At 34.6% G+C, this 16,486-nt stretch overlaps 3 protein-coding genes across 5 annotated transcripts in view; 1 reads left to right on the top strand and 2 right to left on the bottom strand.

Moving 5' to 3' along the window:
• LOC111808507 (protein TIC 40, chloroplastic-like) overlaps nucleotides 1–4,992 on the bottom strand; it is an 8,479-nt gene extending 3,487 nt beyond the window's left edge. The window contains exons 1-9 of one of the 2 annotated variants that reach the window (XM_023694526.1): nucleotides 4,667–4,992; nucleotides 4,465–4,564; nucleotides 4,190–4,247; nucleotides 4,048–4,065; nucleotides 3,210–3,459; nucleotides 2,219–2,319; nucleotides 2,072–2,135; nucleotides 1,660–1,738; nucleotides 364–404 (exon numbers count right to left, since the gene is read on the bottom strand). In XM_023694526.1, the coding sequence (XP_023550294.1) occupies nucleotides 364–404; nucleotides 1,660–1,738; nucleotides 2,072–2,135; nucleotides 2,219–2,319; nucleotides 3,210–3,459; nucleotides 4,048–4,065; nucleotides 4,190–4,247; nucleotides 4,465–4,564; nucleotides 4,667–4,862 (907 nt within the window). In that variant the 5' untranslated portion in view covers nucleotides 4,863–4,992. The remainder of the gene's footprint in view (nucleotides 1–363; nucleotides 405–1,659; nucleotides 1,739–2,071; nucleotides 2,136–2,218; nucleotides 2,320–3,209; nucleotides 3,460–4,047; nucleotides 4,066–4,189; nucleotides 4,248–4,464; nucleotides 4,565–4,666) is intronic. The other variant, XM_023694528.1, reaches the window with a different exon arrangement.
• A 1,124-nt stretch (nucleotides 4,993–6,116) lies between these two features.
• On the bottom strand, nucleotides 6,117–9,554 carry LOC111808141 (N-alpha-acetyltransferase MAK3-like). The gene is made up of 4 exons (XM_023693953.1): nucleotides 9,235–9,554; nucleotides 9,010–9,130; nucleotides 8,195–8,250; nucleotides 6,117–6,575 (listed from the first exon to the last, which is right to left on the bottom strand). The coding sequence occupies exons 1-4, from the start codon at nucleotides 9,436–9,438 to the stop codon at nucleotides 6,366–6,368; spliced, it is 591 nt and encodes a 196-aa protein (XP_023549721.1). The 5' UTR covers nucleotides 9,439–9,554; the 3' UTR covers nucleotides 6,117–6,365.
• A 3,207-nt stretch (nucleotides 9,555–12,761) lies between these two features.
• LOC111809142 (B3 domain-containing transcription factor FUS3-like) lies at nucleotides 12,762–14,631 on the top strand. 2 transcript variants are annotated; one of them, XM_023695503.1, is made up of 6 exons: nucleotides 12,762–13,060; nucleotides 13,228–13,317; nucleotides 13,423–13,523; nucleotides 13,615–13,661; nucleotides 13,815–13,900; nucleotides 14,116–14,631. In XM_023695503.1, the coding sequence occupies exons 1-6, from the start codon at nucleotides 12,848–12,850 to the stop codon at nucleotides 14,407–14,409; spliced, it is 831 nt and encodes a 276-aa protein (XP_023551271.1). In that variant the 5' UTR covers nucleotides 12,762–12,847; the 3' UTR covers nucleotides 14,410–14,631. The 2 variants fall into 2 exon arrangements, with proteins under 2 accessions (XP_023551271.1, XP_023551272.1); XM_023695504.1 differs by having other exon boundaries at nucleotides 12,763–13,060; nucleotides 13,824–13,900.
• The last annotated feature ends 1,855 nt before the right edge of the window (nucleotides 14,632–16,486 follow it).

Below are 16,486 nucleotides of genomic sequence, written 5' to 3'. Positions count from 1 at the left end.
CCCCCCTTTCAAGGGTTTCTTCCATCTTCAGCAGGAATAGCCCTGCCTCAGCATAACCTCCCCCCTTCAAGGGTATCTTCTTCTAACTTCAGCAGGAATACCCCTGCCTCACATCTTTTTTTTTTTTTTTTTTTTTTTTTTTTTTTTTTTTTTNTTTTTTTTTTTTTTTTTTTTTTTTTTTTTTTTTTTTTTTTTATCCGTTAATTTTCATCTTATTTACTTCCAGCATAACCTCCCCCTCCCAGGTTTCTTCTTCTATCTTCAGCAGGAACAACCCTGGGCCTTCATCTTGACTTATTCCCACCTTTCTCATTGCTTATAGAAGGCGTATTGCTTGAAGATTGCATTAATCAATAGACTTACACTTGAATGTTTCTGGATTTCTCATCTCCTCGGGCAGATGGCTGTAAGATGAAAAAAAAAAGTACACGAGCTTTTAGAAATCAACACAAGAAGTACTCAGGAATCAAATTTAGCTGTCAGCTGCTTCAGGAAATTATCATACAAGTTACATGCAATGCAAAAAGGCATACAATAAAGGAACCCAAAAGGCAGAAAAGATATTCACCTAGAAAAAGAAGAAGGTATTGAACACCCGACACATGGTGGAAAGCAGAATTTCATATTCACGTATAATGGAGAGTCTTATGACCAAAAACTTAAATTTAATGGGGAAAAAAAAGAGTTGGTTCAAGGATATTGTTGAATCTGATTCTGGTCCATCCGGAATGTAAATTGATGTACATCATTCTTTCAGATTAACTAATGGTTATCAGTATCAACAGGCAGGGAAGTGGCTAGCTGTTAGGTTTCTTACTGAGTTAGAGAAAATGAGAGAGTAATTATATAGACCTTATTAAAACCTTTATCCCAAAAACAGTTAAAGCAGCTTTCTTTGGAATTTCCCTGATGTGTCTCCTACTGCTGAATCTTCCAAGACTACCCTTAAGAGATTAAATAGGGAAAACCAAAAAGCCTATCCTTGAGTTGGTTGATAAGAGTGCACCAAGGCGATGATTTCACCAGTTAATCTCCAAAAATCTTTCAGAAATTTTTGGAACACGGTTTCTTAAAGATATCATCTGAGTTCGAAATAAGTGAGGTTGTTAACTCCAACACCAATGTCAAAGAGAAGATGGAAGGGATGGAAGAGCACTCATTTTTTCAAAAGGTGGCAGAGTTGCAATTATTTCCTCTCAACATCAAGACTACCGAAAAAATTATCAGATTTCCTTGAGGAGATAAGGCCGCATGAAGGTATTCATTTACTCAGGTGGAATATTAATTTCCATCATAAAAATTCAAGTGAGCTTGGCTCGGGCAGTATCCAGTATAAAAATCAAGCTTAAATCTCCAAGAGATCATGAAGACCTCCTCTTGATCCTCTTCTCTACGGAACTTTATTATAGTAAGTACAGTTTGGGATGAGTAAACCCGGCAAATTACAGGGCCTAAAGTCACCATCCTTGGATATTTACCACCTAATTGGCTTGAGGGATTGTAAGTTCTTTATATTTACATATGTGAAGCAACGCCTATTCCCACACATTTCTGTTTGCTTCTTTATTTTGAATACAACAATGTGTTTCCACTGATATAAACATACTTATATAGGGGGAAAGCAAAATATGAAGTAGATAAACAGTAAAAGCTGCATACGGATATATCATCTTTTGCACTGTTGGATCTTCCATCATTTTCTCCACAGCTTCCACTGATAAGGTTTTGCCAGATTTTCCTAATAGATGAGAATACCAAAGATTTTATTGGACTTTTTAGTAATAACTAAACTGCAGTAGTACACATTCAATCATGAATGACCTTGCAGCACAAAAACAAGAAAATAGAAGAAATAACCAAAGAAAAATTATGAGACAGAAATATCAAATAATGGGCTTTAAGTAGGTCAAAATTTTCTTAAACTTATTTTTCAAGACTGGGTTTTAAGTTGCCATAATATTTTGTTTTACTTTCTATTTAAGTAGGTCTTATACACCNGGGGGGGGGGGGGGGGGGGTGGAGTTAATAGAATTAACGGAAGAAATATAATCATTTACTGTTCTCAACTTACGGCTGAATTGTGATCCCTCTGAACCGTTAAATGCCTGCTTTGAAGCAGCTCCATTCTGTGGAAACTTCACAAATAAATCAGAGTAAATTGCCATATCAACGCTAGCCACCATAAAAAAAAAAAAAAAAAAAAAAAAAAAAAACTTACTTCCACAGGAGGCTGAGCACTCTTTGAAACATCGGTGTCTGTGGCTTCTTCTTTGAATGGACTCTTTTGGTCAGTTTCTTCAGGAGAAACGTCTACAAAAGCTGTGAAAAGAAGTTTCATGAATTTGCCTCCGATCTTGGAAGTCAGAAATTGAAGATATTATAAATCCTTCAGAGTTGTGATACCAAAATGTCATAAAGTTAGATTAATATCTTATAAAGTTAGTTGAGAAGCACATAGACTGGCTTGAGCACCTACAATTTGAATATATGAGCATATATTCAATACTTGTACTGTGCAGTATGTAGGTAGGTGCAAAGAAATGAAATTATGCCATATAACCTGTTTCACCGATCTTACGAAGCCTGTTCCAAATAAATTGAAGCCTAGACATCGAGGACCTATTTATCTAGGCATACTACTAAGCAAAGTGGTGGGATGTTGCACCTAGAGAGATAAAATGAAATTTTGTCAACTTGAGTACAGCTTAATAGGTTAAGGTATTATGTTATCAACCAAAAGTTGGAGGTTCGAATCCCCACCCTCACGTGTGGTTGAACTAAAAAAAAAAAGAGGATAAGGAAGAATTTCAAAATTTCTTCAAAGGCATCTAATAAATAAACAAATATATATCCATGCATACATAAATACATATTGTCCGATATCCATGACAACAAGGCAATGAAAGTATTTGAACCAAAACGGCTAGTAATTTCACTAATAAATGCAGGTATCCATAAAGGGCACTTCACCAACTAATCCTGAAGGTTACGGAAGGTTCACACCCCAATACCAAGATATAAAACCTAGATGATTCCTAGTAAAGCTTATCAACAGAACTAAAATGTAAACCTCGACATTTGTATCCCATATGTTCAAGCCTTCAGTCAAGAGGGTTGTCACTTGGAAGCACAAAAATGAAATCACAATCAATAAATTCAGAAAAACCAACATATTGAAATAATATAATAGGAGGAGGATCCTTAGATACCAAACTTCTTTGCTTCCATGTTCTCTGTCTCACTTTTGACATTAGTAACTGGCTCGTCTTCAACTTTTGTTGCAGTTACATCAATCGATGCAGCAGTTTCAGAAACAGATGGAGAAACTGCCGTTCCAGTCGCAAATGTCGGAGGTACTGGAAAAGGTGATCCAAATGGTTGTGTAGAATTACTCATCGGGGTGTTTTGAGAATTCATTTGAGACATCATCGTCTTGAAAGCTTGTTGCATTGCATATTTCTGGAATGCAATTACAATAAAATATATAGGAACAAAAGAAACATAGACCGGTCAAGGTTAGTACTGATCGAAGTTGTAACTTATATGCAAGAAGAAAATGGAAGAACAGTCTTATAGGATTGAAAGACCCATGGAAATATAGAAGGGCAAAGGAAAGAAAATGTACTGGAAAAGATTCTGCTTTGGGAGGAGTACATAGAAACATTATTATGTGTACTAGAACGCAAATCCTTTTACAAGAGAAACTGAACTTTTTTATCAGCGACCAATCACTAAAGCTTACAAAAGAAAACGTGCAGAGGGTGGGGATCAATTTATTAATGAAAGAACTTTTGTTATTCACCACCTTCGTCCGACAACAAAAGTGCAGAAAGTTCTGTATAAATGAATGATACAACTTTTCAATGGTCAACAACTCCATGGACAATAAACTAGTATCGTGTAGAACCCCAAGCATAAAGAATAACATTTCAGAAGAATATCTGTGCAACTTCAAGCAATAAGAGAGCTATGGAAGACTGACTCCAGCAGGAAAACAGCATATATAAGGCACAATCATAATCCCATACCTTGTAGAAGAAAACTCACCTTTAAATAAGAAGCCACCTGCAAATTTTTTTTTTTACAAATTGTTAAAAGAACATTCGACCTAAACGATTGTTGCTAAATTCAATAACTTCCACATTCAAAAAATATATAGTTCAGACATACAGGTTTCGTTCTCACTCACCCATGTAAATAATGCTGAAAGCCCAACACCAACGCCAACCCAAAAGAGAGGCGAACCTCTAAAAAAGATGACAACCATAATGGTGAAGATTTATAAAAATAATAAGAAAAAACAGAGCAAACCTGCCAGGTGAATCTAAGGTACTGAACTTAGTTCATGTCATATCCATTCAATCAAATCCGTGTCTTATGAGATTTTTAAAAAAAAAAAAAAATCGTAGAACTGAATTCCAAAAACCTACAATAAAAACGAAAGATAAGGCAACGAAAATTTACACATATGAGGAGGGAGGAGGAGCAGATACTGATGGAACACCAACAGAAGACGATTCATTGCTAGTAGTCGAAGAAGAAACACTTGCAAACCGTTCAGCCACTGCTTTTCACGACAGTAAACAAAACAGAGAACAATCAAATACGGAGTGAAGATTAAAAGTGACGTTGAAACATCATTTTCAACGGAGAATTCGAATATTACCGACGATACGGTGGTTGGATCGACGATTAACAGCAGAAGCAAGAATTCTGGGAGGATACTTAATCCTGGAGCTTGCCAAGCGCCTGCTTCCACATAATTGATTGGTTCTAGTGGGAGTGGATATAGAAGAAGTAGAAGAATATCCGAGGAAAACAAATTTGGGAGAAGATGTTAGTGCTAAATTGAGCCTATCCATTGATTTGTTGTTCCGTTTGCTGGAATGATGAACAGTGAATGATTGAAGAAGAAGAAGAAGAAGAAGAAGAAGAAGAAGATAGGCTTGGAACCCTTGAAAAGCTTTCGGTCTAGTTCAGAGAGTGAAAACCGAGCTACCTTTCTGGGGACAGATCACTGCTGGCCTTGATTTGATTCAGTGGTCCTGATCGTCTGCCCGCGGGCTTATGTTTAATCTATGTGTTTTTTTTTTTNTTTTTTTTTTTTTTTTTTTTTTTTTTTTTTTTTTTCAGCTTTTTAATGTTTTATATTTATTTTTTAATGGTAATTTTGAATTTTATCTCAATATATATATATATATATATAAGAACAAAATATAATATACTTTATCAAGAAAGATTTCAAAATATTACCTTTTTGACTTCAATTAATTTAAAATTATTATGATGAGTGAATTTAATAGTAAAAAAAAAAAACTACATGAAAAATAATTTAATTCTATTTATTTTGAATTATTCCATAGGAATTAAAGATTGAAAATGTATAAATATTAAAAATTAACCGAACAGAAATCAGATTCAAGCCCCGAATAAAAATGTAACACTTTTGAATTTGAATGATTAAATGAAAATTAAATGTCAAAAGACAGTTTAAAATATAATATTTTAAAGTTTATAAACAGATTAAAATGATATTCAAAATAAGAGAGTATTTTCTCTATTATTTAATAAACTTTCATTCACCTTATAAATTAGGTAAATGCCAATAAAATAATATCGCCTATTTGAATTATTAAAAAAAATAAACGGTCTAAGATATAGGCATAATTGAAACCCATACCTATTTTATATTAATAATTTAACTAATTTTAAATATAAAACGAAGTATTTCTAGAAATTAGATCTAAAGAAATTAAAAAAAAAATCGTTTGAAAGATTCAAACTTCTAACATTTTGGTTCATAAATCTAAATCAAAATTCCTCTTCAATCAAATAAATAAAGAAGTGGATAGAGATTAATCAAATGAATAATTTTAATTAAATAAGACTAATAATCACGTCATTCAATAACGCGAATAAATTAATATTATATTATCGACTAAGAAAGCAAATTTTCGAATCTCCAAAATAATTTTTATGTTCGTATAAGCTTCGAACACCCATTCAAGAGCGCGTGTGCGTGTGCGTGTGCGTGTGCGTGTGCGTGTGCGTGTGCGTGTGCGTGTGCGTGTGCGTGTGCACCATCCATCTTTGATCCCCATCTCAAATAAACAAAATAACCCAAAACTGCTTGTAACTTCATTACAAGTTTAAAGTGTGATCACAAATAGCTAAATTTACAGCATAAACAACTTTCTAAAGCTCTATCGACTTCTAACAACCAAGGAGAACATCAGAGAGATATTAGAGGCTTCAATGAAATTTAATGCACAACATCACATGGTGGACAAAGTAATTATAGAAGGAAAGGGTGAATAGTGTTCACAGCTTAGTTTCAAGTCGAGATGGATACCGTAGCGTTCACGTTATAAACCATCGTTATCCCTCTGATGATCGGCTCTGTTCGCTATCGAAGGCAAGGATGGGTGTGAGTCCATGCGTGGAAATAATAGCTTTAGACGAAATGCATCAACTCCGTTCAAGTAATAATGGAAGAGTCGTTTTGCCCTGATAAACCCGAGACGACCATATAGTGCTAGTGCTCCTTTATTTGTAACTTCAGCTTCTAATGTGACCTTGAGAACAAACAACATGCGATGGTAAGTTAGCATGTCAACTTCCTTTAAAACAAAATATTCCATTACCTAAAATACAGATTAAGAAAGGAGAGAAAACAAGTAATCCTCTCCCGTGAGACCGAAGAGATTACAGAAAACGGTGCTAATAACAAGAGTGGTTGGAGACGTGTAATATGAGAAAAGCAACATGAAAAGAGTTCGCCAATGTAACAGCCCAAACACACCACTAGCAGATAGAGTTCCCCTTAAGGTTTTTAAAACACGTCTGCTAGAGAGAGGTTTCCACACCCTTACAAAGAATGTTTCGTTCTCCTCCCCAACCGATGTGGGATCTCACAGCCAAACAATTCGAAACATATTAAGAAAACGATAGCCAAAACTGTTCTACAGAAATGAACACAACACGGTACCACTTGGTTCAATTTGTCAAATCAAATAAACAAAGATACGAGCTACTCAAGGCAGTAATACTGCAGGTAAATTCAACAGAAGCCGTGAATCTCAAAGTCAGATCAAGTTCCAGCTATTTCCATACCATCAATTCAGGATAACTCCCCAAGAACATTCCTCCAGGTAAATATGAGCCACATTCAACACAATTTAACATCCTAACTTGAGAGTGCATTATCTCCATTAAACCGAGAGTGTCGAGAACAAGTTACGCACATATCATCAAATTGACAAATCCTACATGATTGTTGCCTAGCTATACAACATTGGAATGGAGAAAATAGATATTAATATCAAAGAATGGTGACCTTGAAACCATAAACCCATGGTCCCAGAAGTAAACAAGTTCGCATCATTTTTCCACACCTTAAACTTTCTTATAGTTAGGATTAGAAGTGGAAATGAAAACCTATAAACCCTATATTTGTAGCATGTTTTCCCTTATCTGTAAATGATCGTTTTCCCATATACGAAAATCTTATATTTGATTCGATGCATAGAAATCAAGATCATATCATTTTAACTTAATTTATTTGATAGTTAGGACTCTCAAAGAAATACTCGATAATTCGAAGTAGCTAGCCCCAAGGAGTTTCAAGGTCTTTTACCCCTATTCTACCAGACCTTCGGGTTCGCTTTAATAAATTCATCACTACTTTAGATAATTTCCTTTGGATCCTTCTCATATATTCCATTTTCTCCATTGTAAGTGAACGAAGGTCAACTTAATAAAGCCAATTTTCCTTCCAACTGTCGTATAAAAGGCATTGGCTTGTATTGAAACAGAGCTTGATGGAAGCGGATGTATCCAAATCCAACTTACTAAGCAATGCCAAATAGGCATAGGGGATTGAAAGAGATCTTGTCTTGAAAATACCACTTAGGATCTAAAGGAGATAACATAACAAGTATAATATTGCATATGCAACACGTGCTCGAGCTTCTTTTCTTTTGTAAAAGGTCAAATTACTTGATGGTGCAGGCTATACAGCCATCCACTATTAACTAATAGTTCAGTGATTTGAGTAAGAAAGTAACAAACCAAACTATATAATATAGAGAAGAGAACGCACAAGTTATTTGCTTTGACTCCTTTAATGAATTAATAGAGGAAATAAATATTGGAACACACGACAGAGGAAATACCATAATTGATGTCAATATACCTCATCACAGCCTGATTCCATCATGGCTTTTATAGACCTCGTGACGAGCTCGGTAGCTACAATATCAAGAGAAATAATTATGATAATGAAGATCTATGAACCCTAATTGGTTTGTGACAAAAAAAGGTGTATTAAAACTCATTTAAGATAGAAAACATTATGAAGTACTGTACATGTTATGCATACAGATAAATCATATTCCAGTCGACTAAAGAAGGAGAAAATTGGGATCACAACCCAAGAGTATCAGCCATTCTTGACAAAGATCGTTGATGTAACGGCCCAAGCTCACCGCTAGGAGATATTATCCTCTTCGGGCTTTCCTTCAGGGTTCTTAAAACGCGTCTGCTAGGGAGAGGTTTCCAAATATACTCGTTCCTCTCTCCAATCGATGTGGGATCTCACAATCCACCCCCCTTTGAGGCCCATCGTCCTCGCTGGGACACTGCCCACTAGCTCTGATACCATTTCTAACGGCCTAAGCCCACGGCTAGCAGATATTGTCCTCTTTAGGCTTTCCTTTTCGGGCTTTCCTTCAAGATTCTTAAAAAGTGTTTGCTAGGGAGAGGTTTCCACACGCTTATAAAGAATGCATTCGTTCCTCTCTCCAATTGATGTGGAATCTCACATTTCTAACAATGATATCGTATTCTAATATCATCTAAATCCAAGTAAGTCATACAAATAAGCCATGCAACGAAATTACAGCAACAAATAAATGGGCAGAATGACAAATCAATCTTACAAGGAAAAACTAAACCATAGAATTCATTTATCAACAACCACTTCTCAGAAACCAGAGAAAAAAATTTTACCGATGCCTTTTCCTCTATAGGGCTTGATGACAACCAACATGGCAATGTACCCTCTGAAAGCCCCCCGATGCTCCCCCATCTTACAAACCACCGTCCCGACACATTTTCCCCTATGGAAGGCCTGGGGAAACAACAAAAATAGAATGAATGGAACAGAAATTAAAGGGAATCGCGACAATCACGATCTAATTGGTCAGAGATTTGATACAAAAGCGAGATTAATACCAGGAATGAAAGTTGGGGCCAGAGGTATACGAAATAACGATAAGTGAATATGGAGTAGGGCTCGCTGAGTTCTTGATCAACCAGATTCATGATCAGAGGTAAGTGATGCTCACCGCCATAGCTTACGTACTCAATCTCCGATGCATCAAATTCAACTTTCCTCGTTTCTCCTCCTTCTACCACACCGTCCAATTTCGCTTCCATTCTCTGATCTTCTCACCGGAGACTGGTACGTCGCCTGAAGGAATCCGGCCGAATTTTGGAGTATTAATCGGTAAGAGAGAACTTGAATGCCCTCAAAGTATTGAAGCCCACGTTCCCTATAAAATAAAAATGCTGATTAATTTCAATTATTCAAATTACTAAATAAGTCGAGGTCTCGACACAAATTTCGACATATGGCTCTAGAGTTAAGTCAGTCCGTTCGTATAAAATATGAAAGTTAGCTAAATTTTGTGTCAATCAAACGCCCGATAAATGCTTCATAAGTCCATATGACCGATGGCTAAAATTACGCCTACTCCAACTATACTAAAAATGTACTATAGGGAGGCATAGTGTTAGCTGTCCACTACTCTCAGGCTATGTATCCTAAGTGAGCCACCACATGGCACAAACGTTTGTCATGGTGTGGGCGAGTGTCACAACCGTACTAAAAAACAGTAAGTTGTGACCTCCGATGGCAGTTGATCATAAAGTTGATATGCGAGTGGCTTATACGGTGACGTAAAGGCTGACTAAGAATGTTTCATCCTTAAACACAAAAAATTTAATTGTTCGAGTAAATATTTTGCACGAAACATCTTTAATGCTTTAGCTGTCAATAATAGGTCCGTTTTTTTTGCATCGCAACCCTTCACTGTATTTAAAATAAATAAATAAATAAATAAATAAATTTTCAAAACCTAATTTAATGTTTATAAAATAAACTTTAAAAAATAAAAATTAAATAATTATCGAATCACTCGTGGTTTTATACATTTTTTTTTTAATTCACAAATCTATGAGATTATACATCAAAATTTAAAACTAGGATCTCATTTAGGAGGCTCACCGTGCACGATGAAAACAGAGAATTATTTTTTCTCACCGTACCAGTCTCCTTTTTTTAATTTTTATCCCCCAAAATTTCCTGTTTATTTGTTGGAGATCGAAATACGAATTCTTTGCAATAAATTATAAATTAAAATTTAGTCTCAAAGCTTATTCATATCATACTCTCATATAAATTATAAATTAAAATTTTAAAATAAGGTAAAAAAATGTATATAGAATTTGTTCTTCCTTCTCTTGTTCACGTAACGAACTAGTTCTCCTCCCCTCTTTGATAATTTGTCATGTTTATGATATGATATTTTGTGATGCAATATGTTATGGTATGATATGTATTTGATAAAACATTATGTTAAAGACATGAAACGTTATGTTATGTCTCATAAATTGTGTGTATATAGCATGATATGAATGACATTAAGTCACGATAAATGACATGAAATATAACCCCGTTAGAATTATGTAGGATATGAGAATTGAGAAAATGAGATGATATATATGAATGAAAAACGGGGTTATATTTAATAATGTTGAAAACTGAAAAATATTGGGACCTTATTGTGAATGTTTGATTAATCCACCACACCTAAATGGGGTGAGAGTTCTCTTATTTATAATCATTTACAAATATGGTAAATTACAAATAATATGGAAATAGTAATAAAAGGAAAGAATAATAAATGAATGCAATATATTTGCCTTTAATAAGAGGGCAAATATGGTAACCCGTAATGTAAGGCAAATATCTATAATGAACGATCAACTATCCTTAACACTTATGCATTATGTGTGGTCATGGAGGGATACTCTTATTTCATCATAAAAGTACAGAGGCGTACACCACTAGGCATGTGAAGTATCATTATGTTTTACATAATGTTGTCATGATGGATACTAATTCTAATAGATGTCCGACGTAAAGGAACTACTAGAGCAGACTCGCTCGACAAGAAAAGGGGCCCAATAGTTTGCGAACTATTTGGTGAGCCCATACTCGCACGTAGGGGCTGTGTGTAAAGTATACAATACACATCCAAGTTGCCCGTTAGGTGCCGTAGGAAAATAAACTGATATGATAGGTCTTGTCATTACATTCGCATATCCTTGCATTTAACCCCAAGAGTGAGTCACTTCTTCTATAAAGGAGCCGAATGAAACCAAAGTTTCACGTTCGGTTTTGAATTAGAGACGTTCAAAATGATGAATCAACGTTAACTATAACCCCTAGCCTTCCAAGCTAACGATGCAGGTTGATTCCCGCTATCCGCTTATCTTATTCTTATCATATATATTCTTATATACATTAATTGAAAATTTTAAATTAATTAAAAATTAAAATGAAATTACTCCAATCAAAATTTTATTGAGTAATTCTTCCAATATTCCGGCTAAATACTTAAACCACGAGCTACTCCTATTTCAGGGTAAGACAAGACATTTCTGTAAGGCTGACGACAACAGCACAACTCGAGACCATGACACATACATAGATTAATCATATTTATTTTTTTACGCTTAGGTTAGAATATGATGTTTTTAATTTAAACGTTTATTTATTTTATTGTCCTATTTTAAGATAAAGATGACGTTTTATGAAAGTTTAAACAAAGTATTTTCGCATTCAATATTCAGACAACCTTAACTTAAGTAGAAAATTTTCGATCCTTACCCTCTCTCATTCTCAACAAATTAAATGAACATCTCTGGACATAAAATAAAAAACATATAGTAAATATAAAATTAAAATTTAAAAACATATTCCGAAGAACTAAATTTATAATTTAATCGAAACGAACCAGACATCAGAAATGACTCCGAGCTACTTCTATTTCAGGTTAAGATAAAACATTTATTTTATTGTCCATGACTGTGTTGGAAGATAAATATGACATTTTATGAAAATTTAAATAAAGTATTTCCGCATTCAATATTCACAGTATATGTATATATATATACCGGGACAATTATTTCTGGACATAAAATTAAAAAATATATTAGTAAATATAAAATTAAAATTTTAAAAACATATTTGGGAGTGTTGGATGATGGAAGTCCCACATCGACTAATTTAGGGAATGATCATGGGTTTATAAGTGAGGAATGCTAACTCCATTGGAATGAGGCCTTTTGGGGAAGCCCAAAGGAAAAGCCATGAGAGCTTACGCTCAAAGTGGACAATATCATACCATTGTGGAGAGTCCTGTTCGTCTAACAGGGAGAACTAAATTTATAATTTAACCGAAACGAAGCAGAGACCATGGGAGAGTCCAAAGCCAAGGGCTAGAAAAGCCATTGATTGAGGAAGAAAGAAGGAGAAGGGAGGAGGGGAATTAGTCGTTGCATGCAACCTCAGAACTTTTGCTCCACATGTAACCCTTCTCCTCTCCCCAACTTTCACTCCCCATCCCACCGTCCCTTAACCATGGTTAACTTCTTCCATTATTATTCCTCAACGCTTCCTTCACATTTGTCACTCTCCTTTAACCACTCCTCCCCTCTCCTCCCCTCCTCCACTTCTCCTCCCCTCACCACCTTCCAAATATAGCACATTATCCGAATCATGCCCTTTTTGGACTACCAACCTCCTCCTCCTCCTCCTCCTCCGCCGCCGCCGCCGCCACCGCCTCCCCACGATCTCGCCGCCGCTGTCCCCGCCTTCGCTGCTTCTCTCCACCGCAAGAAGCGGATGCCGAGACACCGCCGCCGCTCTTCCTCTAATCTCCACTTCTCCTTCCCTTCTTCTTCCGCTCCCCTTCTGCCTCCGCCGCCACGGGTACTCTTCCTTCCCCTTCCTCCTTTCATTCCTAAATTTTAAATTTATAATAAATAATGAAATGGTTTGGGTACGTTCGTAATTAAGTTCAATATAGAGGGCAATTAAGTAATTTTGCAAGTGTTATTTTTATTTAAATAAAAAAAATTTTATTTTTTTTTAAATAGGTGATTGATCCAAGGAGGCTCAAGTTTCTTTTTGAGAAAGAGCTTAAGAACAGTGATGTTAGCTCTCTAAGAAGAATGATACTCCCAAAGGTTTATTTATTTATTTATTTATTTTAATTTATATATATATATATATATATAATTAACACATAATTAATTAATTTAATTTGATTAATTAATTAATTAATTAATCAGAAAGCAGCTGAAACTCACCTCCCAGCTTTGGATTCCAAAGAAGGGATTATAATCACCATGGATGACTTGGATGGGTTGCATGTTTGGAGCTTTAAATACAGGTTTAAATTCATGATTAATAATTAATTTTTTTAATTTTTTTTTAAAATTTTGTGATAATAATGACGTAATAATAGTGTAATTATTTTGTAGGTTTTGGCCGAATAACAATAGTAGAATGTACGTACTTGAAAATACTGGTAGGCTCTATTCGATATATATTTTTTTAATTACATTTAATTAAAAAAATGATGAAATTGTTATCGAACCGAGCTTGGTTTGATTATTTTAATGTTTTTTTTACGTCGGGTCGAGATGTTTCGTATATAAATGTGTTTTGTTTTGGTATCGAGTTATCACAGGGGACTTTGTCAATGCTCATGGCTTACAACTAGGAGATTTCATCATGGTTTATCAAGATTATGAAAACCTCAACTATGTAAGCTTTATATTATTTCTAATTAGTGAATTCGTAGCACGTGTTGTCGGAGAAATGGACGAAAATGCCCTTAATCGACTTTTAAGTAGTATAAAAGAAGCTTACGACTTCAGGGGTAAAAAAGTAATTAGCTCGAAGTAGTATAAAAGAAGTGAATGACTTTAGTTTATAAAAAACCCGTTAAGGTTTACTCTCTTTGACTTGCATTTCGACAGGTGATTCAAGCAAAAAAGGCTTCCGATCAAGAAATGTATACCGGCATAGGAACCAACGTCGTGATCAATGGCGATATAGTGTTTCATGACTATGATCCTAATAAAGTGGGTAACTCGATATACGTGCCTAGTCCAACGATGGATGTGTCGTCGTTCATCTACGATACTAGTTCTGCGTTTGACAACGATTCAACTTTCGACTTTATGAGTGGATCAGTTACTAACTACTCGAGAATGGGAGGTCTCGAAGGGTTTGGATCGGTCGAGAACTTGTCTCTTGACGAGTTCTACTAAGAGACGTAGCTATATGTGTATAGCAAAGAAGCTTTGGGCATGGTTTCACAACATAATCATCAAATGTTTAGCTAGAAAATCCTTTGGAGGGGGAAGGGTTTAGAACTTGATGTGTTGTACTAACTATTTTGATACAACAATACACTCTTTTAGGTTGTTTTGGTGCTAAAATGTGACCATGCAAGTTTGTATAGTAATAAAAAAAAAAATGTGAAGCTTTAAGGTTTTGTTGGCTCGTGTGTTATACTAATTTCGGTTTCGGTTTTGTTACAACCTTTGAGGGAATTTAGGTCTTACTAACGTCTCGATCAATCAGGAAGCCGAAAAAGTTTTTTTTTTTTTTTTTTTAATAGTCTTCAAGTATGGAAAGTTATTCGTGGACAATGAAATGGACCATGATGAGATGAAAAGCTACTCGTGAACAATGAATATGGAAAGCTACAGGATGTTTCAGCTGGAAAGCTATACGTGATTATGAAAAGGCTACTCGTGGACAATGAATATGGAAAGCTACTAACTGTTTCAGCTGGAAAGCTACACGTGTGCAGTGATTATGAAAAGCTACTCGTGGACAATGAATATGGAAAGCTACTAGTTGTTTCAGCTGGGATTAGAAAGATGTCAAAGTTGTTTCAACTGACTCGAAAGATGTCAACTTTAAAAAACACTTAAAAGTTTTTCGTGGATGACCATAACCTTAATAAGCTCAATAGAACCAACTTAGAGATAATAATAAATAAAATTTTGAAGCTTTAAGGTTTTGTTGGCTCGAGTGTTATATTAATTTCAATTTCGGTTTTGTTACTATCTTTGAGGGAAGTTAGGTCTTACTAACGTCTCGATCAATCAAGAAGCCGAAAAAGTTATTTTTTTAATAGTCTTCAAGTATGAAAGTCATTCGTGGACAATGAAATTACATTTACGATATGAAACAGACAACGATGAAATGAAAAGCTATTCGTAGACCATGAATATAGAAAGCTACTGGTTGTTTCAGGTAGAAAGCTACACGTGATTATGAAAAGCTACTCGTGGACAATGAACATGAAAGGCTACTAGCTGTTTCAGCTGGAAAGCTACATGTGGATAGTGATTATGAAGAGCTACTCGTGGACAGTGAGTATGGAAAGTTACTAGTCGTTTCAGTGGGATTGGAAATATGTCAAAGTTGTTTCGGTTGACTCGAATGTCAACTTTAAAAACATTAAAAAAATTCTTCGTGGATGGCCATGACCGCAATATTCTCAATAGAATCAACTTAGAGAGATTGACTCTCCATGGATAGCATAATGTGACTATTGAAATCCGGAATAATAACTCTGAATTATGAATAACAGGTCAGAAAAATATAATATGATGTTCAACCTAATTTATAATTCTAATCTTAATTTAGTATATACATATTAATATATATATATATATATATACCTTTTTATTATTAATATTTGATGAATTTTTATTATTAGTATAAATTATTAAAAAAAAATGCATTAAGTTATTTTATAGATCCCATTTATTATTAAAATACATTAATTTATTTTAGAGCATTTATTATTAAAAGGTGTGGTTATTTTTAAGTGTCAATATTGTGAACAGTTATAAGATAATAATAAAACTTAATTTATAATTTAATTAAAATTAATTAAAATTAATTTAAATTTTAAAGAGGACAATAATAATAATAAAAGAAAAGGGAAGTTTAAGGTTTTGTTCGCATATGTTATACTAATGTCTCGAGCCGAAAAAATTATTTTTTTTAATAATCTTCAAGTATGGAAAGTTATTCGTGGATAATAAAATTACATTTACGATATGAAATGGACCACGATCAAAAGAAAAGCTACTGGTGAACAATGAATATGGAAAGTTACATGTGTGCAGTAATTATGAAAGACTACTCACGGACAATGAATATGGAGCTACTAACTGTTCCAGCTGGGATTAGAAAGATGTCAAATTGTTTCAGCTGGAAAAATGTCAACTTTAAAAATATTAAAAAATTATTCGTAGATGGCCATGACCTCAATAAGCTCGATAGAAGCAAAGATTGACTCTCCACAGATAACATAATGTGACC

This window comes from Cucurbita pepo, chromosome LG13 (genome assembly GCF_002806865.2).
Source record: "Cucurbita pepo subsp. pepo cultivar mu-cu-16 chromosome LG13, ASM280686v2, whole genome shotgun sequence".
Lineage (NCBI taxonomy): Eukaryota > Viridiplantae > Streptophyta > Magnoliopsida > Cucurbitales > Cucurbitaceae > Cucurbita > Cucurbita pepo.
The sequence above is the reverse complement of the archived record's forward strand: the minus strand, read 5'-3'. Positions and strand labels throughout refer to the sequence as shown.